Raw genomic sequence first — 22,023 nt, forward strand, 5'->3', positions numbered from 1 at the left:
CACGTTCGTAACATCCGTAATCACATTTCTTACGGTGCACGGCGGGTGAATTAGGGCTCAGAAATCGTGTCAGGTTATTTTCAATCAACGGATAAATTTATTGATCCATGTCACATCGGAAATAATTTACAATATTCTTAGATTAAAAAAAAACCAATCTTATTTTTGGTCGGTATTAACGGATAAAACGATTAAAACAACAAAAATCTTTTCTATTCTTCGAGTTCGCGAATAACGGCTAGTCTACGTATTGTTAGCTTTTCACTAGTTTATTAGTTATAATAAATTATATATATATTAATATACGATCACGCTGTTCAGCGGTGCGATGAATTAATTACATCGTCAATTACGAGAGTATCATTTCACTCCGGATGAGATTATCGATGAATATATCTAGTGGGTACAGAGAGAGAGAGAGAAAAAAAAAGAGTTCACGTTACACACTAAAAATTGAAAAACAGAAAAGCGACTAGTTTGAACACCGTAACTATGATTAGTAACGACAGTGTATTTCTTCATAATAAATAATTTCGCCATCGCAAGGATGATTCCGTACCCCATTGAGGTGGATCGGGAGATCAATGCCCCGGATTTCGAGAATGGTCGACGTAAAAACTGTACGTTTTGGGAGCGACGCGGAGTCTCGTCGAATCCAGGGGACCGCGATGGCGAAATTTTTTAAGCCCCCGCGAAAAGTATGCGACGATTTCGGGCCCGTCGAACTTTTCGCGGGGTCTCGACATTCATTCCGTCGGAAAGGTGAGCGATCCGTGGGTCGACTGTCTTACGGAATTGATGTTTATCGAGGCTACGTCGCATTTCGTGCCGCGAACTAGTTCGTCGATCACAGCCGCCTGGATGCGGAAATTCGTCTCGTTCGGACTCATCGTACCCGTCATAACTCGCTGGAACGATATCGTCATCACCCACAATTCCTGACGACCGTTCTTCGACGTGATTACCTGGCGAACGAAGCGGTGTTAAAAGTCTCTCGAAGTTACGAAAATGAGAAAAAAACGAGCAAATTTTCACACGGACTGGAGTCAAACTGTACCTTTATCCCCGACGGGAACTGGAGGGTGTCCTCGTTCTGCGCTATCCTTTCGATGAACTCGTCGCCGTAATCGTAGTTCACGCTGTTCCAACATCCGATCGCCAGTTCCGACAGCAGTCCGAAAAACAATACTCCGTTTTTGTCCATCGCCTGAGCCGCCGATTGGGTGCTCCTCTCGTTTTTGAAAGCTACGAACGAACGGCTAGCCGCTTCCGGATTATCCGCGAACAACGTGTAGTTCCTTCGAACGAGAAAAAAAAAAACAACAAATTATCGCATCTTCTTTTCATCTAAATTTCATTGTCGCCTTACCTTATCACAGACGTTGGAACGTAGGACTCGACTTTGCTCGCCAGGGAATGAAAGTAGAGAATCCTGTCTCCGTAGGGCCTCAGGGGGCTCAAAGTCATCCCCAATATACCGTCCATCAGGTCGAAAACCTCATTCTTTATGTCGAACGTACCGTAATTGGGATACGGGTAGAACAAATTGTTGCTTATCCTCCAGCTGCGGAGATTCTGGTGGTCGTAGACGAGCAGTGAAAATCCCGAGACGTCCGCTATGTAGACGAAAGTGTCGTGGCACATGTGTCCCCGCGCGTCGACTATCGGTGTTACGAATAACGAGCTCTCCCTCACTTGACTCTGCGGGAATCTGTACCGCGATATCAGACGATTCGTCTCCAGCGAGAAAACTAATAACTGGGCCGGGCAGACTTGACGCTCTTCGATTTTTCCCGTGTCCATTACCCAGAGTCGTCCGCACCGGTCGATCTGCGGAGAGGCGAAAAATCGTTGACGAGATCGGCCCCATATTTTTGAATATTTTTCTCGCGATATTTCTCCTCCCCCCCGATAAAAAAAAAAAAAAAACAACTCACCTCGATCCTCCACACGCTGGTGAGACCGTCGCAGTCGCCGCTTCTCTGCCAATTCCAGTTGGGATAGGGTGCGATTTTCGGATTTCCGTCGGCGGTCACCTCGGTAGTGACGAACCCCAGGGTGACCGGCACCCCCTTCTGGAATCTCGGAATCGTCACGAATATCCGCCTGCCGAATCTGCCTGGAATTTTTGAAATAAGCTGTGAGTCGTGGAATCCCGAGCGTGCGATCGAACCGGTCGTATCAATTGCGCAAGTTCGCTCGCATCTTCTCTCGGAGTGTTTATTATCGAATGGGAATTACCGCGCGGAAGATTAGTACAATTATCGCGGCGAAGATTACGTGCGCCATACCGGCCCGCGAATCGCTTTATTTTATTTCCGTCTGTTTCTCTCTTTTACCTTTTTTTTTGTTTTTTTCGTATCAATTCAGCCTCGGCATCGGCCGATCGCTCAATTAATTATCGATGAACTCATCTGGAAACCGTTACGCGAATCGCCCCGCGCCACGCTACGTACGAACAATCGTCGTTACCTTCCATTGTGGCGATTCGTCGGTTCGCTTTGTTATTCGAAAATGAATTTTCAACGCACCTGAAATCCCGTAACCCGTAAGTGGGTAAAACCAGCTATGATTTCTAAATTTTTTTTTCTACGCAATCGCCTCCTCGCGTTAACAAAATTTCTTCCCATTCTCTACTCGCGTATTCCTCGTTTGTACAGCTGAATCATTGAGATAATAATAATTACCGTCGTGCAGATAAGTGTCCACGTCGATTGGCATCGGACTTCCGGGTATGAAATCTCCCACGGCTATCGCAGCTTCTCTGGCCTGTTCATTCGGGAAGGTGAATTCTAAGGCCTTCCAAGAGTAGACGGCGCGAAGTTTGTCGTTCGGATCGTTGCAGCGTACATCGGCGACGAGGAGGGTGAGAAAAATAGCGGCGAACTGCGCCAGAATCGACGCTTTTTTTGTCGCCATTTTAATATCTGTCGAAAGAAAATCAGCGAAAATTTACAAACGAGTGTAAATTGTGGGCGTGAAAATAAATCAAGTTTTTGCTTCATTACTTGAAACGAACGAACTCGTTCGGAATCGGGGAATAATTGCGTAGAGTCTCTCGCGGATTGCCTAATTTTTATATCTGCGGATTGTGAGCGCGAAGCGTTCACGGGCGTTTCAAAATTATTTTATTCGTCGATATCGGGAGGGGAACCTTGACCGATTGTAAAAATAGCTAAGCCGTAAAAGTAGTTTTTCGGAACTGGCAAGTCATAAATTAAGAAACGAGAAACATTCCACAGACGTTTCAAAAATCAATCACTGTACAAACAAAGTTATATACCTTACGAAACTTGAGGTTTCGACGAATACGCATCGGAGCTAATTTACCTTGCTTAGCCTTTGTTTGACTTCATGCTAATTACGCTCTCATAGAACAAACCCGTTATGATAGGTAAACACGAACATCCCACCGTGATGTCCGATTACATTAACGATATTTTTCATATTTTTCATCGCTTTTTTTAAAGGATTTTTTTTTCTTGTTTTCAAACTATCGGGTTACCTTATTGTAATAATTAATCGGTCGGCACTTCGATTGCGCGAACACCGCCCCGTAATTCAGATAACGTAACAATCGAGTAAAGTGATGAGAATTTTTTTTTTCTGAAATGCGCACAACCCGCTAGATCACCGCTTGCTTCTCTAGATCGATGATCAATTTTTAATGTCAGGTCGACGACGTAACGCGATGATCAGATATCGTTGGGCCATCAATTAAACTTCGGTCGATTCAGCCGTAGATGAATATTCTAAGACTCGTTGTGACCGCAAACAACCATCGTCAGAATTTTCAGGTTCAAATTAGCCTCCGACCGATTACGAAATCGGTGATTCGAACGTCCGCGGCGTTTCTCCAATTCACAGCGCTGGTGAATCGTGATCGAAGTGATCGATTTTCAAAACCTACTACGCAGAGAAAAAGATCGAACGAAAAATAGCTCAGCAATTTTTCGTTAATCAAAACGATTGATAATATCCAACGACTAATTAGCGGAAAACCGATAATGCACATGCTTGCGGTAAAATAATTATCGCGGTTTTGTGCGCCCTTCGAGCGAAATCTAATCAACGAAATGAAGCTGATAAAAATTCTAATTCGAATCGGCTCACAGGGCGTACCTGATAGTTATTCAATAGTTTTTCGTTTTTTCGGTCTTTTTTGTATTTTCTTTCACGAAACGGGGGAAAAATCAGACCTGCACAGTATTGAAACACTCCGACCACTTTTTGTCGTGTGAACTAGCACTTTTTTGCGATGAACTTTCACCGCGACCGACCAAACGATCTCGATTCTGTTGTCTTCCGTTTATTCAATGAGCACAGTTTTCACGACGCCAATTATTCCATTGATTTATCGACGATCCATCGATCGCTTCGGGATCTTGTTTTATTTGAATATAGATTTTATGATGCGGACGCCTCAGTGGCCGGTGCCTGACTGTTATTTTGGATCATTACGAGCGAAACTCAACTCAACTCAACTCAACTCACCGACGTCTACAATCCACTCTGCACTCCAACGCGTCATATACCAGTTTGCAAAAACTATTCGCAATTTATACGTGTACAAAAATGTTGTATGAGGTTTTAACGATTCTTTTGAAAATAAATATTCCCCGACGCCTGGCCGAATCCTAATTAACTCTTCGACTCCAGTCGCTCGTCGATCTCCAATTTTGTAACTTGTACGAACCTAACTGTGAACCAACGCGATTCGAACCGATGGCAGAGGTCGATTCGCTTCGAGCCAAGAATTTGAAAAATGAAAATAATTACCGTTCGCTCGAATTCTTTCTTAATAATATCTGAAGAGAAAAAAAAAAAAAAATGTTTCCAAGCCTTCGAATAAGCCGGCAGTTTGATCCAATGTCGAAATAAATGAAAGTCAATCACATCGTTATTTACGTACGTTAGGTAGAGCGAAAAGTGCGATGAATTCGATCTGAGTTTTGGCAAAAAAATTTTCTTTTCTCTCGAAAATTTCTCCGACACCCAAACGGCTCGGGAGTAACACTAAATCTCTCCGAGCATGGTGTTCTCATTTATAGGATTTTCTTCTTCGTCTTCTCGTTTCGCGTACATCCGTTTCTCCTTCTGCAGCACGGGGAGTCGCAGCTGTATCTCTGACGTCAGCGGCTCGATTATGCTGCAAAAGAAAAAAAAAAGAAGAAAAATACGCGATCTTCTTCGGCTGGTTTGTACATCGCACACACGTGCGTGCTATAATCTATGTAGCACCTGGAACGGATTCGAAACGGGTCGTAGATAACGCGTTTTATCCGAGGAGGAAAAGTACGCGAGGTTGCGTAGCTGGGGAATTCTGACCAACGTGTAAAGCAGGTGCTTTTTAATCGGAGGAAAGTCGTCGTTCCCTCCGATCGCAAAAAAGGGCTCGCGGATCCCGGTGCAAGAAATAGTCGGGTTCGTGCGACAGGATTAATTCATAACGTGGGTAATTCGATCGGCAGGGATTTCCGAAATCCCGGTGACGTCCTCGTCCTTTTACGGATCCGCTAACAAAAATCGATCGTCCGGCCGACATTTTAATCGATCCTCTCGTTCCAATTTCGCCTCGACGAACGCTCGTTTCAAATTTATTATCACGTCTAGCCAAACCGAATCTATGTCGGATCGTGAACTATGCTCTAATCTAATAAACAAGGACGAGTTTTATTTGAATTTTGGATATTCGGACGGTGATGTAAAAATTCGGTTGAGAAATTCGACTATAGATTTGGTCGATAACGAAGCTGTGGATGGGAATTTTTTTTTTTTTTTTCTTCACATTTTTCGTATCAAGTTTCTCTCTGGACGTTCGACGACGCGATACGCGATCACTTCTGAATGTTATGATAGAGCGTAGTTTGTAATCGCATCGAACATTATCGTTCCTTCTATTTATACAGCTCACGTTTTTAATGGGTATCCTCCCATTTACACGACGTACGTTATTATCGCCTACTACGCGAGCCTCGGGCTGCTGTAACAATAATTATTATTTTCCCAACAAAATCCAGAAGACGACGATCGAAGAGAGACTCGGGAAATTTTCAATCGATGTCGAAAAACACGATATCCGCAGTTCGGGATTTTCGATCTTTTTTTCATCGTCGTTTTCGTTGACTTACGGGCCGCCTAAAACTAACTATTCCGAAACCCGATCGAGGAGAAAATTGTCTCGCTGTAATTTCACGACCGCCGAAAGGTATGTAGATTTTTTTTGCGCACGTACGTGTTTGACGTATCGTTTTATTGCCTCGCTAAACAGCGTATAAATATATATTTTACAATTAGTGGCGAAAAAAAATTATAATAATGAAATGAAAGTACGCTTGCGACATTCGAGCGTTTTGTGGAAATTTTCAGAGACGTTGAGAAAAGGTATGAGAGAAAAAAACAAAAAAAAAAAAAAAAATCATACAATTTCATTGAGAACGAAGAAAATTTTTAAATTTAATACATCTCGCTACACAACGTATTTTCCCGCGTCGTCACGCGTATCGTGTATCGGAATGCAGCAGATATTCAGTATACCTATAATGGTATCGCTGTAATTCACACGAGTCGACCGACCGCGCCCGCGGTTTTCTATTATCTCCTTCTCCGCGTTCTTTGACATTCCGTGACCGGCCTTTGTTCTCCTTTTTTTTTTTTTCTTTTTTTTTTTTTTTGTCGAAAATTTCATTTAGCACCCGCATCGACGATAGAAAGTTTTTTTCATTCATGCCGCGACTATTGTACGCGTGCTCGTTCGTCCGCGAATCCTTTCCGCGCCTTTTGCGGGGAATCCTTGTCCGCGATTTTGTTCATCTCTATTTCGTTGTTTTCGAACCATCATTCGTTTCCCGTTTTCTATTCATCGAAAGGAAACGGGCGGTCGTCGTCGTCGTCGTCTGTGGGCGTCTGGGCGCTTCAGTTTGCCGACCGATGTCAACAAGGCTGACCTTTGACCTTCGCATCTGGCCGATACACGAGTACCGAACCCGTACGCTGATATTCGGCTAATTCTGACATCACTCGACGTTTCGTAGCTCGAATAATTAATAACGTTTTGTTGTTCTTTTATTTTGTTCACGGAGATGCGAGACCTGCATCACCTCTGTAAAATGTGGGTTGCGCGAAACAAGGAGACGTGGAAAATTCAACGGAAAATTATCGTACGATGGGTAAATACGAGTGTGGCTGATAATTGAAAGAAAACACCTTTTAGTTTTTAATGAAATATTGGCAAATTTGACATGATTTTTTATTTCCACTACAATCATCCGAATGTAATCTGAATATATTTTCACGCTAATTAAGGAGGTATTCATATTCGTGTAGACGAGTGGCAGGTGTGATTCGCGTATATTATGTTAGACAATTATGTGAAAAATATTTGCTTATTGCTTAAAAAATATTCGATCTGTTTCAAGTACACGAACGGAAGGTAATTTCGTTGATTGGAAAATCAGCCGCACTTGATTCAGCTGGACAAACGAAGGTTGATAATGATTCTGGTAATCTAGAGTACAAATGATCAAATCGAAAATATTAAGTGTTGGAGTTCATTTCTATTTTTACCAAACGATTACAGTGTCAATGAAATTTTACGCTCGAGTAGGGGAGCGAGCATTCTACAAGTTATACACAAGAAGAGGAATTCGCCCACGTTGCATTAAAGCTTCTATCGCGCTCGTAATCGCAAGCGTTTCTGCATCGCGTGCAAATAACCAATATTACTTCTAAAATACCGCGTTGAATTTTTCGATCGAGTACGGCGACGAACGCAGCGTAACGATTCGCACAATTTTATTTTCATTTGAAAAAAAAAAAAATGAGTCTGAAGAAAAGAAAATTTCCTCACTGTATCGAAACAAAATTACAATTAAGCCAATGGAAGGGATTGATCAGATTTGAATTATCGTGTAAAGCCAATTCACTAAAGGAGAAAAGAAATGGAACAATTTGGGGATGACGAATCAGAAACCGATTGCTGTATTGTTGTAGAAATTGCGTCCAAAGACCGGGTAAATTTGTCTGTAGATATTAGCCGGTGGTAGAAGGGGTCCTGAGGGCTGATGAATCGGAGCGTTCCTGATCCTCATAATTCGCAGATTTATGTCCCGCGGGTTTATCTGATTCTTGAAAAACTTCTGAAACCTGGACGACAGAGCCCATATATTTCCACCGTCACGTTCGACCCACCTAATCTCGGCCGTGAACTGAAGCTGCTCCGGACTGTAGGCGAGTATCCTGCGGGAATAAAATTTCGATGATCTGTTATCGCCGTTACTTTCCAATTTTCGCTCCTTATTTTTTCCAATTTTTAGATAATTTTCCACCTCTGGTTGTTCGTCTGCGGCTGCCAGGCGGCGATGGCGGTTTCGGTGAGCGGCGCGAAGAGGATCGAATCGTCGGTAGGGTCCACGCCGAGTCCTATACCTTGGCTCGATTTTCTTCCCACCAAAGTTACAGGCAATTGTTCCCCGAAAGGAAGCGGTCCGGCTTGCAGGGCGGACGTGGGAACGCTGAAGAGACGATCCGTCGCCAGCGGTTGGAAATAAAGAGTTCCCAATCTAGCCGAGAAACCGAGTCCAACCACGCCGTCGAATAGCTCGAAAGTATCGCTGCCGATCTGCGGAAAACGAAAGAAGAATTACGTCCAGATCAGAGAATTCAAACTTGCGGGGGAGGGTGAGGATCGGAAAAATCTACCCCCAAATTACCTGGTACATCGTGTAATCGGGATTAGGTAACATGGAGGCGTGCGTCACTCTCCAACTTCTGTCGGCCGCGCCGTCGTAAACGACGATTCCTGGGAGGGAAGAAAAAAAAAAAAAATATACCAAAAATGATTTTCCATCTCCGATTCGTCGTCGCCGATTCTATCACGATTTCTCACCTGCGTTCGCCGTGTCCGTGATGTATATGAAAACGTCGTCGCAAGTCGTGGCCGACGTCTCGTCGATGACGAGATTGGTGAAGAGCGAATTTTGCCGGACCGACTGTTTCGGAGAGGCGAAGAGAAACCGGAGAGGAGGGAAAAGAAGAAAAAAAAAAAAATTAGCGGCGAATTTTAATACCTGCGAGCAAATCGATACACGATCCCGACAAGCCGCCATTATTTTTTCATCCGAGTAGAAAGTTTGCGGTTTTCTAAACGCGTGTAAAGCGATCCCCGCGTATCGTTATAATCCTCGTCGTCGTCCTTGTTATAATTATCGTCGTCGTACTTACGTCCCGGGGGAATTGTATCGTGCGGACCAATCGATCGGTCTGAAGATCGAACACCAATAATTTCGGTGGGCAGACGGTCGTGAAATCGTCGATCGAGGTCATCACTCCGCTGTCGAGTACCCAGAGTCTGTTGCACCTGTCCAGACGGATTCTGTAGACGGATATCAATCCGCTACAATTCAAATCGCCCCTACCGGCGCCGTGCCATTCCCACGACGGAAAAGCCTGCGAAACGGGCGATAAATCGACCCGGAAAATACGTTAAAAAAAACCGTCCGATCGAACGACTCGTTTCCGAGCGGGACATCTCACCTGGAGCTGCGGGCTGCTTCCCGCGGGAACGTCCCTGGGGATGAAACTTATGGTGGCCGGAACTCCGGCCCGGAGTCTCGGGGTCGCTACGAATATGCGATGCCACGCGACCTCGATACCGGTCGGCACTACGTTCTCTGGACGAAAACTGCCCAGGTACGTCGGGTCGTAGGGAAACGCGTAGTCCAAGAGCTGCCATTGGGCTATAGTCTCGAGCTGGTCGTCGTTCCTCACCGGAGGAACTCCGAGGGCCGAACAAAATACCGCGAGCAAATAGGTCGCCAAAATGTTGTTCCTGTTGAAGTAGAAAAAAAATATCGCGAATCTTATCGAGGAATTCGTTGGGGACGTTTGATCGCTTCGAAAAAAAATTCTTTACGGCCACCTGGTTAAGGAGGTATCGAATTCCCGCTTAAGGTGCGGGATAAGGTGGTAAATTTAATGCGCGGAAAATAAAGCGCGTCGTGTCGAACAAAGTCGCGGGGCTGCTCGTTCAGCGTGAAGGATTTTTATCGTCACCGTACGCGATTAGCTAGCTGGTCTCGATTCGCTGGATTGAAAAAAAAAAAAAAACGCGTTCCTCGCCCGCGATTGTCTGCATATATTTCACCCATTCGCATTCTAGTTTCCGATTCGTTCAGAACGACCTACCTTAAATTTGAACTGAACCGACGGTATGCGTGGACGAGGATTAAGGGTTTTTTTTTTTTTTGTTAGAAACTGAAAATCAAAACGATACTGCAGGTGAACGGAATTTCACAGGAAATCGTATCGTACCTGTTTATAAACTTTACGTCGCAGAAGGAATTTCAAACGATTCTAGTTCTGTAGGCATTGAATGTACAGCGAGACCAGCGAACAATGCTGTTTTCTAAATAATGTTCAACAATAATTTACAACGTTAACAATGACGGGGTGGGGTGACGTTGAGAAATTCATCGACACTGCACAGCACGCCGCGGTCCGTGATGATTTCTTTTTCCTCTTTTTTTTCTCTTCGAGATACTCGATTTTCCAAGGAATTCCGAATTTTCTCAACGCGCGTAAACGCCCTCAGCCTTGACGCTGGTGGAAAAAGTACCGAGTCCGTCTTTCCATACCGGATACTTCGACGCAAATTTTGTCAACACTCGGTGAGAATGCGAAATTCGGTGCATCGATACGCGCTGATTACGTATAGATCCGGAAATTCTCGAGATATCAAAGGAAATTATTCACAAAAGCAGAAAAAAATCGAATCAGTTCTCAAATTCGAACGACATCGCATGAATTTTTTTCCACACATAAAATCACAATTTTTCTTCTTCGTTTTTTTTTTTTTCTCTATTTTTTCAATTACTCACTTCATTTCTTTTTCGAGTTTGAACCTCTCGGAAACTTCGACTTTCGGTCGCGTCGAGTGGACGTCCTTTTTTCTATCGTTGTTTTTTTTATTTTTTGGCAATTGATGGGACGCGTGCGCCTACAAATCGATAAGGACAAGCCGCGATAACGCACTTACAAAATGCAACTGACAACTACTCGAAGATTGAGTTCGTGGGCGAATGAACGAACAAGAAACGAGAACTGGTCCGATATCCTATGGTTGCTCGATGCAAAGTTCCCCGTCTCCGCACCGTTGTACGGGGACATTCGCTACACGTAACAGTGGTAAGGGTACCCCAGACATTGCGGACCTTTGAGTTCCTCCGCATATTCCGCCACCTCTCCCACTCGTCGAACCGCTTCACCGTTTGTGAAGAAAAAAAAAACGAAAAACAATTAAAACCGAGTACCACGAGATAGTTTTTTTTTCCGCTGCACTTGAGGACGAGGAAGACATTTTTTTGTTCCCGAAGCGCGCACCACCCGGAAGCGATCGAAAAAACGCGACCTTGCGATTCTGTGGACTCGCAATCGTTTTTTTCGGCAATTCCTTAATTGTTTCGTTTTTTTCATCTCTTTCCTGTACAACCGAGCAATTTGTCTTCGGGTCGACGTGCCGATCGCGTGCGTCGGATCGTTGACTGTGATAAAAGTAACCGTATAGCTGGAGTCGAGCAACGGAGGTAAAGGTCACGCGACGAAGTAGCGAAAAGTTCAAACCTCGGAAGTTTGTGGGATTATTCGAAACGAAAATAAGTAAGAGATGAAAAAAACGTTTCGCAAACTCCGTTCTCCTCGTGCGTACCGGGGACGCGAAACGGAAATAATTCCAGATTCTCTTTTCCAAAATTTTTGCTAAACGCAAAATGAGGAACGGTGGTTATTTTTATGCCGTTCAAAAATGACGCCCGTCGGCATTTCATGACCCCGTTGTCCACGCTCCGGATTTCGAACGGGAATTTCGCAAAAATCGAGCGAACGCCAGTGCGTTGTACTTTATTACTCGTATGCGAAAGAGAACAATCAAAATAGAATAAATTCGAGTACAAAGCAGCTAGCGAAAAATTTCGGGACTTGCAACGCGGAGGGACGGAGAACGAATAAAAGGAATTTTGATTTCTTTACGACGAGAAACGATCAACGACTCATGTCATATACGGTAGTCGCTGTTGAATTGCACGGACAAACGCCCTTGACATCAGATCGTAGATATTGAAAGTATCGCGGTATCGGCACAAAACGGCAGATAGTATCTCCCGAGTAAGTTTTTGTCTTCGTAGCGAAAGTGCCGTTCGTTATTGACTGGTTCGAGACGAAATTCAAGGTCGTGGACCAATTGTCGCACAGTCATCGCGGTCGACACTCAATCGCAACGTATTACGTATCGTCGAATTTTTTCGTAAAAAATAAATTCGAAACACGGAATCCCAATCGAGTCTCGCGACGTAATTTTTCTCTCTGATCACCTGGACACCCGCGACAGTCCTGCAGCTTTTATCGCGAAATAACCACGCCTCCCTTTACCGCGTCGATTGCGGTCCTGCGAACGGATATCATTTCGCAGAGTGCAGTTCACGTCCCGAATCAACCGGCTTTATAATTAAACGTTACGTTCCCGCGCCGAGAGTTAGCGATAAAATGACGCAATGAATCACACTCGTCGTTATCCGATGATTATTAGATTTAGGTTTTTCTCAATTAAGTTAATCATAAATTAACGATTGTGTCGAAGGACGATTTAAAGGGGACTCGATCGTCCGGATAATTTATTCCTTGTACATTGGACAGGTACACGAGTTCTATGAGTAATAATCGATAACGCTGGCTAATGAAACTTGACATGACTGAAAATTTTTATAACACCACCGACCGGATCCGCGCGAATTCCGAACTGGTTCGATTACACCCCGTTTTTTCCGATTTTTTTTTCCACCAATCGTTTTATCGGTCATATCCTGTTGTTACGCCACCGCTGTTACGGTTCGCCCAGAACCGGCAGCAAAACTTTGACGTATACCTCCTCCGACTATTGGGGGATAATAATTATCCACGTACGGATAATATTAATGATAACATTACATAATCATGTGTATCCATCGATGTTACTCGCAGGTGAATTTATCGCACATTCGTGTAACGGCACATAATGTGCCGGTATGTGCTCGGCACGCATGCCGTATGCGATACGTTAGATCGGCTACGATATACCTCTACTCGCTTTTGTTAGAAAGGAAAGCTCGCGTTGGTTCTGATCCTAAAGTTACTGGAGTGTAACCAGTCCCGGTAAAAGAGGAGTGTATTATTTCTGTACACAGATACACGTATGAGATTATACCCCGTTCAAACCTTTCGAGAATTAAACTCACTTATTACACGTACAGATATATTCTCGCGAAACGATACGCGTTATTCGCATTTCCCTTATATACCTTCGTAATTTTCCGCTGAAAACAATTCACCTGCAATTCCTGCGGTGATAATATTTTTCGTTTTTTTTTTTGTCGGAAAATCGTTCGCGGATGTCGAACCTATGTACATTCGTCGCTAGATAAAATTGTAAACGTCTCGCAATCTTGTTCAACATGAATAGAAAGAGAAAAAAAAAAATAAAACAACGTTATTACGGTCATAAACAATGGGACATGATGTTAATTATCGCGTGTAAGTTTGTTCGCCGGCTTGTAACGCCCACGTGATTTTTCCATCGTTCTTATTTACCAGCGGACTCGGAGGTTCGCGAACTTGGCGAAATTAATTATTTTCCATTGGCTTGGGTCTCGATGTTCGTGTAAGTAGAAAATTTTACAAGCCTGTCTTTCTGTTTTTTTTTTTTTTTTTTTTTTTATCTGATCAGGATATTATGTTAAGAAATTGATTAATTAATTACCGAGCCTTTCTATAAAAGCCAATTATTATTATGGCATAGGTACCGCAGTCACGCGTTCATTTATTCAAATAGTGTACTTTGGTTTCTTTTCTTTCGTTTTTTTTTTTTTATTCTTTTCTTCCGAGTGAAGAAGAAAAAACTTGAATTTGCATTGCGATAGGAAACTGCACTTCGTTGACTCGAAAACATGCGGCGCGTAGCGCAAGTCACGATTTATTATTAATACCGCAATAAATTTCACTAGACGCGTTTCAGTGTAATTACAGTACCTGAGATGTGGAGTTTGACGGAAGGGCGTAAGCTGCAAAATAAAAAAACATACAGAACCGTGATTGGAGGACGTAGTGGACGGGATAATATATCGACGATCGATTAACGTTCATAATTTTTTTTCATTCATTTATTCGTTCGATTTTTATTGTTCGATCGACAAAGCGAATACGCAAAAATTCTTCGGCAAATCGATAGAAATTTTGAAAGTCTTTGACTAGCTTGAAACACGATGCCTCCACAATAGTACGGATGAAAATCAGGAACAGAAGAAGAAGAAGAAGAAGAAGAAAAGAAAGGGAAAAACAATTTTCCAAGTACGCGATCGTGATCTATTTACACAAAATCGAGCATTCGTTAGCATTATCATTAATTATATTCCTCAAATGTATCGACTACGTTCAAATTGATCGTTATTCGATTCAGCTATCGCAGGAAGTGTATCCCTGCATGATGGTCAGAGCTTGATTAGCCCCGCATCCGACGGTTCCCTGAATAAAATCGGGGAAATTCGACTCCAGGACGCGCATACGTCCGCGTTTGTAGTCGACGATTACGTGGGTGGCCAGTAGACATTCGCTGCCTTGGTAAACGAGTTGGAAGTTCTCCGGTTTGAAGCAGTGAGCGCTGTCCCATCTGTAGATCTGCGAGGACGCCTCGTTCCTGAAGAACAGAGCGGCCCCGTTGTCGGTTCCCAGTATGACGATGCTCCTCGACTTCGAACCGAGGTCGTGTATCTTGCCGGCAGCGGATCCCTTCCTCAGGTACTCGGTCCTGATCGTGAACATTCTGGAGCTGCTCAGGTAAGTGAACACCAGACAACTGCTGCCGTCGGAGCGACGGATGAGCGCCAGGTAAAGAACGTCCCTGCGGGCAGCGCCCGTCGTCACCGCGGTAGGAAGAATCACGCGGTAACTGCTGCCGGAGTTAACGTCGAGGACCAAAATAGCTCGTGACGCCGCGTCCGATACGTAGACCGTGATACGTCCGTCCTGAGAGTAGTCGACGACGAGGTACTGGAGACGGGAAGACTGACTGACCAGACCACCGAGGTCGATCGTCTTGACGACCTGCGATGAAAGAAGCGGAAAGAGAACGTGAACGACGGTCACGCATGGAGGAAGACGATGCCTCTTACCTTTCCGGTCTTCACGTTGACGGCGACGACCTTCGGCGGGCATCTGTAGACCGGCTCCTCGAGGGTTCTGACCACCCCGGTGTCCAGGAACCAAACGATGTCGTGGGGATCGAGGAAGAGGTCCACTACGTTCTGGAACGCGCTGCAGGTACCTTCTTCTTGGAGGGACCAGCAAGGGAAAGCGGTCAGAGTTGCCGAGCAACCCCTCGGCTTCAGAGAAACTTTGGCAACGGTCACGGGTACGCCGGACTTGAATCTGTACGAGAGACAAACGGATCGGCGAAATATGAGAAATTCGTGATTTAAGTCGTGCTAATTACCTGGGCAGGGCCAGAATGGCTTCGTCTTTGTAGATAGCGGCGCGAGTGGCGATTATATGTTTGTTGAGGTATTGGCCACTGTTGACGAAAAGCTTTTTGGTAGTGGGACACGGCCATTCGAAAGACCCACCGGTCCATTGGACGCTCTGTTGTTCGACCCGGTTAACGTCGAACGCCGTTGTCAAGGCGGCTAGGGCGCACGCCATCGCTAGAAATGGCAGCATTTTTACCAAAAAAATTTTCTTCTCTTAGTCGTTTTTTCACTTCGATCACCGAACTGACGACGAGTCCCCGGGGACTGACAACGAGAGACAGACTGGCCTGATAAAAGTTACGCCACATATTTATACACCCGGGACATAAATGTGGCAGCGATTGAAAATGTTCTTACGAAATGTTGTGCGAATGTAATAACAGAAAACAGAAAACAATGATTCGTATAAGCAAACGTAAGCGCATAATTTCGATCGTATGTGAAATTCCTACGACGCTCCGAATTCGTGCGTTGAGCGAAAATTTGATAATCGCCTCGGTTTGGATGCGGCGAATTATTTCGATTATTTCGTTTTTCAGATTCCAATCGGATAGCGGAGGCTGGAATTTCATACGCGAAGATCGTTTCGTCTTACGCGTGATTTTTTTTTTTTTTTTTTTCAAACAATTTTTCTCGCTTTGCGGTTTCTCGTACGGCGAAAGTTGCGCTATTAATATTACAACTTTTGCTGAACTATCGTAATCCTATACATTTGCACAACGATGATGTATATTCTCCAAATGAATTTTATTATTTCGTTTTCGAATTCAAATCTTTGTACCGAGTACTCGATATTGTATTCCGGAAGTTACGAGGCCACTTCGGAGGGTCTCTTCCTGTTTTTCCGCAAAAATATATACACAGATTTCTTTTCTCTCGTTCCATAAACATCCTCATTCGCGTTGGCCGTTGTACGGCGAAGAAGAAGAGGAGGAAATCGAATGACGGCGATTCAACGAAGGTCGATTTTTCTACGTGGAAAAGAAAAAAGAAGCAAAACGTACGTCGTGAAGAAGGACGATGCAACGGTCAATTAATTTTGTAGCATATTTCGAAATTTCGCATTGCGTTCGGTGCAGTAAAAAAAAAAAAAAAATGAAAAGATTATTATTATACAAACGTACAAACAAATACGTATATCTGACCATGGACTATATATATATCAGCGACGAAAGAATTTCACATGTACTTTCGTCAATTCAGTTCAACACATCATCTGGTAAGCTCGTCGTCGTGTCGGACGAAGAAATTATTAAAATCCCTTCAAATTCGCCGCAATCTTTCCAAATTTAACCAATCTTCGTTTCGCCTGTAGATCCAACAGGATGAATCAGCTCCTTTTGGGCGCAATCTGCGCCCTCGCAGCGGTAAATTTTGCGTCGGGATCGTCGTGCGACAAGCAGGTGATACCGGAATACTCGTTCACCATATCGGGAAGAAATTTGGTATGGCCGTGCGCTAGTACGAAGAACATATATCAGCAGAACGGACGTCACGTTCCCCGCAACATAATCTCAACCAGGATACAGTTCAACAAGGACGAGGCTTACGTGGCCATGCCGCGTTTCAAGACCGGAGTCCCGTTCTCCCTCGGTGTTGTTTCCCTGAAGAACAAGGGCTGTTCTCCGCTTAGCGTGGCTCCCTTCCCCTGCTGGGCAATGCAGGAAGAGGGCAATTGCGCGGCGATCCAGAGCGTCGTCGATCTCGACGTGGATTCGGCGGGAAATCTCTGGGTCCTCGACGTGGGAATCGTGAACACCCTGGACGCCCAACCCGTTCGACGGTGCCCACCGAAGGTCCTCGCGATCGACGTCAAGAGCGGAAAGGTCCTGAAGGTCATCGATCTCGGAAACCTCGTCAGCTCCGCTTCACGTCTGCAGTATCTCGTCGTCGATTCCACCCCGGACGGACAAGTTTTCCTCTACATATCCGACGCCGCTACTCGCGCACTGATCGTTTACAACGCCGTACAGATGCAAGGATACCGTGTGGTCCTTCCCAAGGCCGTTACACTCGGATGTGCGCGAAGGGACGTCCTCTACTTGGCTCTGGCGAGAAAGTCGTGCGGCACTTCGGTGTTGTACTTCACTTACCTGAGCTCCAGCCGAATGTTCAGTATCAAGACTCAGCATCTCCGGAAGGGATCGACCAACGGAGCCGTCGTTGACGTCGGAGTGAAAAACGACAGGATTGTTCTGCTCGGAACCGATAACGGCGTATCGATATTCTTCCGAAGAAGAGGTGAGCGATCGAACGATTCATTTCTTTTTTTTTCTTTCTTTCATTTTCACCGACGTTGACTCACCGCTAATAACGCAAACTCATTGCCTGGGTAATTTCGTTGTACATTTAACGCAGCGTGTTTCGTAACGCGAGCGTTGAGGTTGCGCAATTTCTCCTCGTACATATGCGTACCGAGATATTGAGGAATCGTTTTTTTTTTTTTTCCTCCGTTTCGTTCAGGTGAACCGGATATCTACATGTGGAATACAGAAACGGCGTTCAAGAGCGACAACTTCCTGCTGGTGCAAAAGGGAGGAGATTGCCGTCTCGCTACCGCCGTTGTACCCGGTTACAAACGTCTCATGTGGGTCCTCGAAAGCAACTTCCACGACTTTATTCAGAACACAGTGGGCTGCACGGGTCCCTCCGTCGTGCTTCATCCCCTGATAAAAACCTGCGATGACTGAACACGCCCTATGATCATCCGAGAAAATTGAAACAACCAGAACAGAAAGAAGTTGATTCAATTCCGTCGTTGAAAATTTCATTAGACACTTCGAAATTACAATTTATCCATATGATGATATTCTAGTCAAACGGTTGTTCCGTAATTATTATTTGGTTTTTTCTCTCTCCAGGAGTTCAATTTCAGAGGACAACATTGACCAGTGCAAAATTTATTTTGAAAAATTCGCTCCCCAAATTTCGAATGAATCAAACTTTTGTTGGTTTTTTTGTTCGTCGGGCGAACGAAGGGTAGGAAATTATTTCGAGGATGATGACAGAGCCATTGCCGATGATATGTAAAATTATAAATAATTATTAAAGAATGTTACGATAATTATTGTACGTGATTTTTGTTTGTGTGTGCGTGGGTGGGTTTCTTTGTTACGGTCGGTTATCGCAAATGTTATCCAGTTTCACGGGCTGTCATAAATAATGTAACCGCTGATCGAGTTCCAGTATTATATCCGATGCTCGGACTTGGCAAAGTTCAATTCTTACACACCCGATATTACTTTCACCTTACGTTCCAGTTTCACGGCCGGTATTTTTTTTTTTTTTTTTTCTTTTTAAGTTTTACGTTCTTTTTTTTTTTTACTCTCGAACACAGGGGCTGCACGAGGATAATGGAATTCTGTATGTATCAATCATAACCGATCCGATCGATTGTCATATACAGACACCTCTACTTGCGCAACTATTTTGCCAATTATAATTCATAACGTTAAAATGGTAAATGTCACGCGGACATGATCCGGGCCTTGTGTGAAAGGAAACGAAAACCAAAAGCAAAAACAAGAAAAAAAAAAAAAACGAAGTAATGAAGCATTGGAATATTCCTATAATCCTGGATAACTTTGAATTGAGAAGATTTGCTTCTCATGACCGTTTGACGAATATGTACTTACAGCTCGGTTCAGTCGTTTGTAATTGAGGCGTAAACGTGAAACCGGTGCCGCGTGTTATTAATCAGAGATAATCTGGGGTAATGAATTATGAACTACTCGTTTTATCTGATCGATTAAATCCGACGATTCGGATGAATTTATTGGGAAATATCGCAGCATTCAATATCGGTTCAGAATATGAACGGGTTGTATTTCCAGACTTTGACGGTCCGTCGTTTGGTTTTGCCGTTGTATTTAGAGTACCCGGTTCTTCCCTTGCCCTTTCTCAGCGGATGTCTTTCGTTCGCGATCGCCCATACGTTTTTCTGCGAGTCGAAGGCGTAGTCGGTTACACATGGAACTGCCTCGGACTGAACGATCACCGAGTGGCCCTCCGCCTTGAAAGTATAAAAAAAAAAACCTCGTTGGTTGCGAATCGCAAGAAAAATAATCGAGGGGACCGGCATGCCGGCAGTTAACCCAGGCCCAATTATCTCCACGCTTGAATCGGAAAACCTGTTTTGACCGCTGCGGTCAACAGTAAAGACAATAACAACTGTAACGCGAATTCCGCAGACGTTGCATAAAACAGGAGCGATTATATCGCCTTTGTGTTACGCAATGACTTTCGTTTATCCTTCTTGCCTCCAATTTTTCCTTGGAGTCCCACCTGACGCTAGCCATTTCCGTCACCATAAAATAGTGCAGACCCTCCCGGAGATCGCAGAAGAGTCCGGACGACGATCCCAACTTTGAACCGATCCAGGAAACCGAACTGTTTCCGATCGAAGAATCCTGGAAAAAAAAATCGTCCTGCACTCGGTGGTTTCACGGGAATGAGTATACTAACATTTTTCAGGAAGTTGAGGAACCCGCCCCCGTTTCTTAGGGGTTCCAAATCGATGCCGAACAAATCGTCTGATTGGTAACCCGTGAAATATAAAATTGAACTTTTACGTGACACTGCCAAATCAGTGGTGAATATCTTAGGAAAAAATGATTCGTCCTTCGTCAGTTTCAATTTCCACCAACTTCTCTGGGCTGTATTACACGTGTGAAAAAGGCTTATGAGTCTCTGGCAGAGAGGTAAAAGAATTGTAAAAGCTACTCTTCTTTCTTTTTCGTTGTTTTTTTTCTTTTTACCTAAACTGTAAACGATCAGATTTTCGTCTCCAGGGTCGCTGACGTAGGCTTGAGTACCCCATTGACCTGGGACGGGGTCCACTACGAGGCATTTTAAATGACGAGGAGAAATCCCATCGAGATTTGTCTCGGCGACCTGAATAAATTATTTTAACATTTTTATTCCATCGGGATAATTTCCCCGTCGAACTAGTTCGGCGATAAAATATCGCAGAATTCGTATGCACAGGTACGCGGCTTGATAATTAATTATTTAAGGTAATTACACAGGTTGTGCCGTGGACAGGGGAAAATATATGAACACTTCAAATTACGAGGACACACATGAGTGATGCGATAATGGGAATTAGTTGACCGTAACTGCAATGCGTGATGTGTAATTACTGTGATTAAGAATATGTTTAGAGACTGCGGGGATCTGATTAGTTGGGGCGGATCAAGTTGTCAATTTCTTTGAGCCACATGGAAAAATATATGACAAGTGTAACGGTCATACTTTTTCGTTTCTGCGCAAATCGTATATCACTATTTTCGGTTTACACTTGGTGAGTGTCGGGGCGTCTAGCACCCAAAGACGTCCCCTCGAATCCGTGTCTATCCCGGTTATGGATTGCAGATCCTCGCAGATTCCATCTTCTTGTGATTTCGCATCGGGATATGGAACGATTTCGCTACTTATCGCGCCGACTTGCAAACGATTGATTTGCGCGGTTTCAGGCCAAGGAGCTTCGAGCAACGTGAATTGTGGTTTAGATTTTTCGTCCCATCTGTTTCGTTTCGGAAGATTTTATATCGGTTTCCTTTGAATTTTCGGCGCACTTGATTTCATACCTGGGTACTGCTAGATAAGCTCTGTTTCTCCAGATCGTAAATCTCCATATAAGTACATTTTGGGAAAGTCCAACGTCCGAAAAGTTCCAGGCAAATGTTAGTTGAACCGTTCGAGGGTGGATATTAAAAATCAGAAGAAGAATCGTCAACGATAAGTCAAATGATGTGAATGCAACCATTGCAGCGAAAACTATGTACGGTATGATAGCAGAGAATCAGAATAATTGTAAAGTAAACGCAGACTGGATAAAAACGTGCGATAATCAGCAGAAATATTACACGTTAGATGTTCTCATATTCTAATGCCGTCAGTTTGGAATAGACTACGCACAAAAATTAGCGGACCACCCTGTTTTCGCTCCGAAAAACGTCCGATTTCGAAGCTTCATAACTGTTCGAGAAATTGAGGTAAAGAGTTGCAAAAAAAAGCATTTTGAAGCTTGAAGCTTCACCTTTCGGATGCCTATTGCCGATTTGAATGACCTTGCTTTGTTCACTAGTTACACCTCTCTGATTCAAGTCACGTAGAAAATGTGGAGACAACTTTTGACTTTGAGAAAGTGCACCGCGTGCCTCAAACGTTGGATTTGAATTTTTCTGATGTCATTTTGAAGGTTGAAGTGTGCCCTTCAAAACGTGTTTTTTTAATTTCTCGTACGATTTTTTTTGCACGAGTTATGCGACTCTGAAGCGATCATTGTCCATAAATCTTTGATCGAATACCCTGCCCGACCTAGCGATCGTATAGAGATTTTCCAAAAACGATTTTGAAGCTCAAAACTCCGCAAAAAATGCATACGTTAGGAGAGTGCTAGGAGATCATGGAAATTTACTCAAGAAATTAATTTCAGTTGCAAGTTATGCAGTTTCGCGGGCGGGAATTAAAA

At 44.0% G+C, this 22,023-nt stretch overlaps 5 protein-coding genes across 9 annotated transcripts; 1 reads left to right on the plus strand and 4 right to left on the minus strand.

The window, feature by feature from the left end:
- Positions 1–74: 74 nt before the first annotated feature.
- LOC105693804 (protein yellow-like) lies at positions 75–5,067 on the minus strand. Of its 5 annotated transcripts, none has more exons than XM_012413979.4 (6): positions 4,913–5,067; positions 2,688–2,927; positions 1,938–2,119; positions 1,370–1,830; positions 1,058–1,298; positions 75–965 (listed from the first exon to the last, which is right to left on the minus strand). In XM_012413979.4, the coding sequence occupies exons 2-6, from the start codon at positions 2,917–2,919 to the stop codon at positions 747–749; spliced, it is 1,335 nt and encodes a 444-aa protein (XP_012269402.2). In that variant the 5' UTR covers positions 2,920–2,927; positions 4,913–5,067; the 3' UTR covers positions 75–746. The 5 variants fall into 5 exon arrangements, with proteins under 5 accessions (XP_012269402.2, XP_048510658.1, XP_048510659.1 ...); XM_048654701.1 differs by lacking the exon at positions 4,913–5,067 and adding an exon at positions 4,495–4,760; XM_048654702.1 differs by lacking the exon at positions 4,913–5,067 and adding an exon at positions 4,200–4,456.
- Positions 5,068–7,225: 2,158 nt separating this feature from the next.
- Positions 7,226–11,077, minus strand: LOC105693807 (protein yellow). The gene is made up of 7 exons (XM_012413983.3): positions 10,878–11,077; positions 9,535–9,829; positions 9,223–9,447; positions 8,888–8,990; positions 8,712–8,800; positions 8,328–8,620; positions 7,226–8,238 (listed from the first exon to the last, which is right to left on the minus strand). Exons 1-7 carry the CDS (start codon positions 10,880–10,882, stop codon positions 7,965–7,967), a joined length of 1,284 nt encoding a protein of 427 aa, XP_012269406.2. The 5' UTR covers positions 10,883–11,077; the 3' UTR covers positions 7,226–7,964.
- A 2,822-nt stretch (positions 11,078–13,899) lies between these two features.
- LOC105693753 (major royal jelly protein 5) lies at positions 13,900–15,739 on the minus strand. The gene is made up of 3 exons (XM_012413878.3): positions 15,515–15,739; positions 15,195–15,450; positions 13,900–15,126 (listed from the first exon to the last, which is right to left on the minus strand). Exons 1-3 carry the CDS (start codon positions 15,736–15,738, stop codon positions 14,479–14,481), a joined length of 1,128 nt encoding a protein of 375 aa, XP_012269301.2. The 5' UTR covers position 15,739; the 3' UTR covers positions 13,900–14,478.
- Positions 15,740–16,471: 732 nt separating this feature from the next.
- On the plus strand, positions 16,472–18,685 carry LOC105693772 (major royal jelly protein 1). Its single transcript, XM_048654706.1, has 3 exons — positions 16,472–16,767; positions 16,864–17,789; positions 18,012–18,685. The coding sequence occupies exons 2-3, from the start codon at positions 16,874–16,876 to the stop codon at positions 18,236–18,238; spliced, it is 1,143 nt and encodes a 380-aa protein (XP_048510663.1). The 5' UTR covers positions 16,472–16,767; positions 16,864–16,873; the 3' UTR covers positions 18,239–18,685.
- A 663-nt stretch (positions 18,686–19,348) lies between these two features.
- Positions 19,349–21,463, minus strand: LOC105693754 (major royal jelly protein 2). Its single transcript, XM_012413879.3, has 6 exons — positions 21,137–21,463; positions 20,802–21,072; positions 20,306–20,441; positions 20,013–20,203; positions 19,808–19,957; positions 19,349–19,560 (listed from the first exon to the last, which is right to left on the minus strand). The coding sequence occupies exons 1-6, from the start codon at positions 21,313–21,315 to the stop codon at positions 19,354–19,356; spliced, it is 1,134 nt and encodes a 377-aa protein (XP_012269302.2). The 5' UTR covers positions 21,316–21,463; the 3' UTR covers positions 19,349–19,353.
- Between the last annotated feature and the right edge of the window lie 560 nt (positions 21,464–22,023).

This window comes from Athalia rosae, chromosome 4 (assembly GCF_917208135.1).
Source record: "Athalia rosae chromosome 4, iyAthRosa1.1, whole genome shotgun sequence".
Taxonomy (NCBI): Eukaryota; Metazoa; Arthropoda; class Insecta; order Hymenoptera; family Athaliidae; genus Athalia; species Athalia rosae.

Coding starts and splice junctions, on each gene's coding strand:
- LOC105693753 (XM_012413878.3), bottom strand. CDS start 15,738: ATGCTGCCATTTCTAGCGATGGCGTGCGCCCTAGCCGCCTTGACAACG. Junction 15,451..15,514: donor GCCATTCTGGCCCTGCCCAG/GTAATTAGCACG, acceptor TCTCTCGTACAG/ATTCAAGTCCGGCGTACCCG. Junction 15,127..15,194: donor TCAACGTGAAGACCGGAAAG/GTAAGAGGCATC, acceptor CTTTCATCGCAG/GTCGTCAAGACGATCGACCT.
- LOC105693754 (XM_012413879.3), bottom strand. CDS start 21,315: ATGGTTGCATTCACATCATTTGACTTATCGTTGACGATTCTTCTTCTG. Junction 20,442..20,801: donor ATTTGCGCAGAAACGAAAAA/GTATGACCGTTA, acceptor TAATTTATTCAG/GTCGCCGAGACAAATCTCGA. Junction 20,204..20,305: donor TCTGATCGTTTACAGTTTAG/GTAAAAAGAAAA, acceptor CGTGTAATACAG/CCCAGAGAAGTTGGTGGAAA.
- LOC105693807 (XM_012413983.3), bottom strand. Junction 8,621..8,711: donor CCGATTACACGATGTACCAG/GTAATTTGGGGG, acceptor CGTTTTCCGCAG/ATCGGCAGCGATACTTTCGA. Junction 8,239..8,327: donor CCGCAGACGAACAACCAGAG/GTGGAAAATTAT, acceptor TTATTCCCGCAG/GATACTCGCCTACAGTCCGG.
- LOC105693772 (XM_048654706.1), top strand. CDS start 16,874: ATGAATCAGCTCCTTTTGGGCGCAATCTGCGCCCTCGCAGCGGTAAAT. Junction 17,790..18,011: donor GATATTCTTCCGAAGAAGAG/GTGAGCGATCGA, acceptor CGTTTCGTTCAG/GTGAACCGGATATCTACATG.
- LOC105693804 (XM_048654701.1), bottom strand. CDS start 4,531: ATGACGCGTTGGAGTGCAGAGTGGATTGTAGACGTCG. Junction 2,120..2,687: donor GGACACTTATCTGCACGACG/GTAATTATTATT, acceptor CAAAAATTCCAG/GCAGATTCGGCAGGCGGATA. Junction 1,299..1,369: donor GTTCCAACGTCTGTGATAAG/GTAAGGCGACAA, acceptor TCTCGTTCGAAG/GAACTACACGTTGTTCGCGG.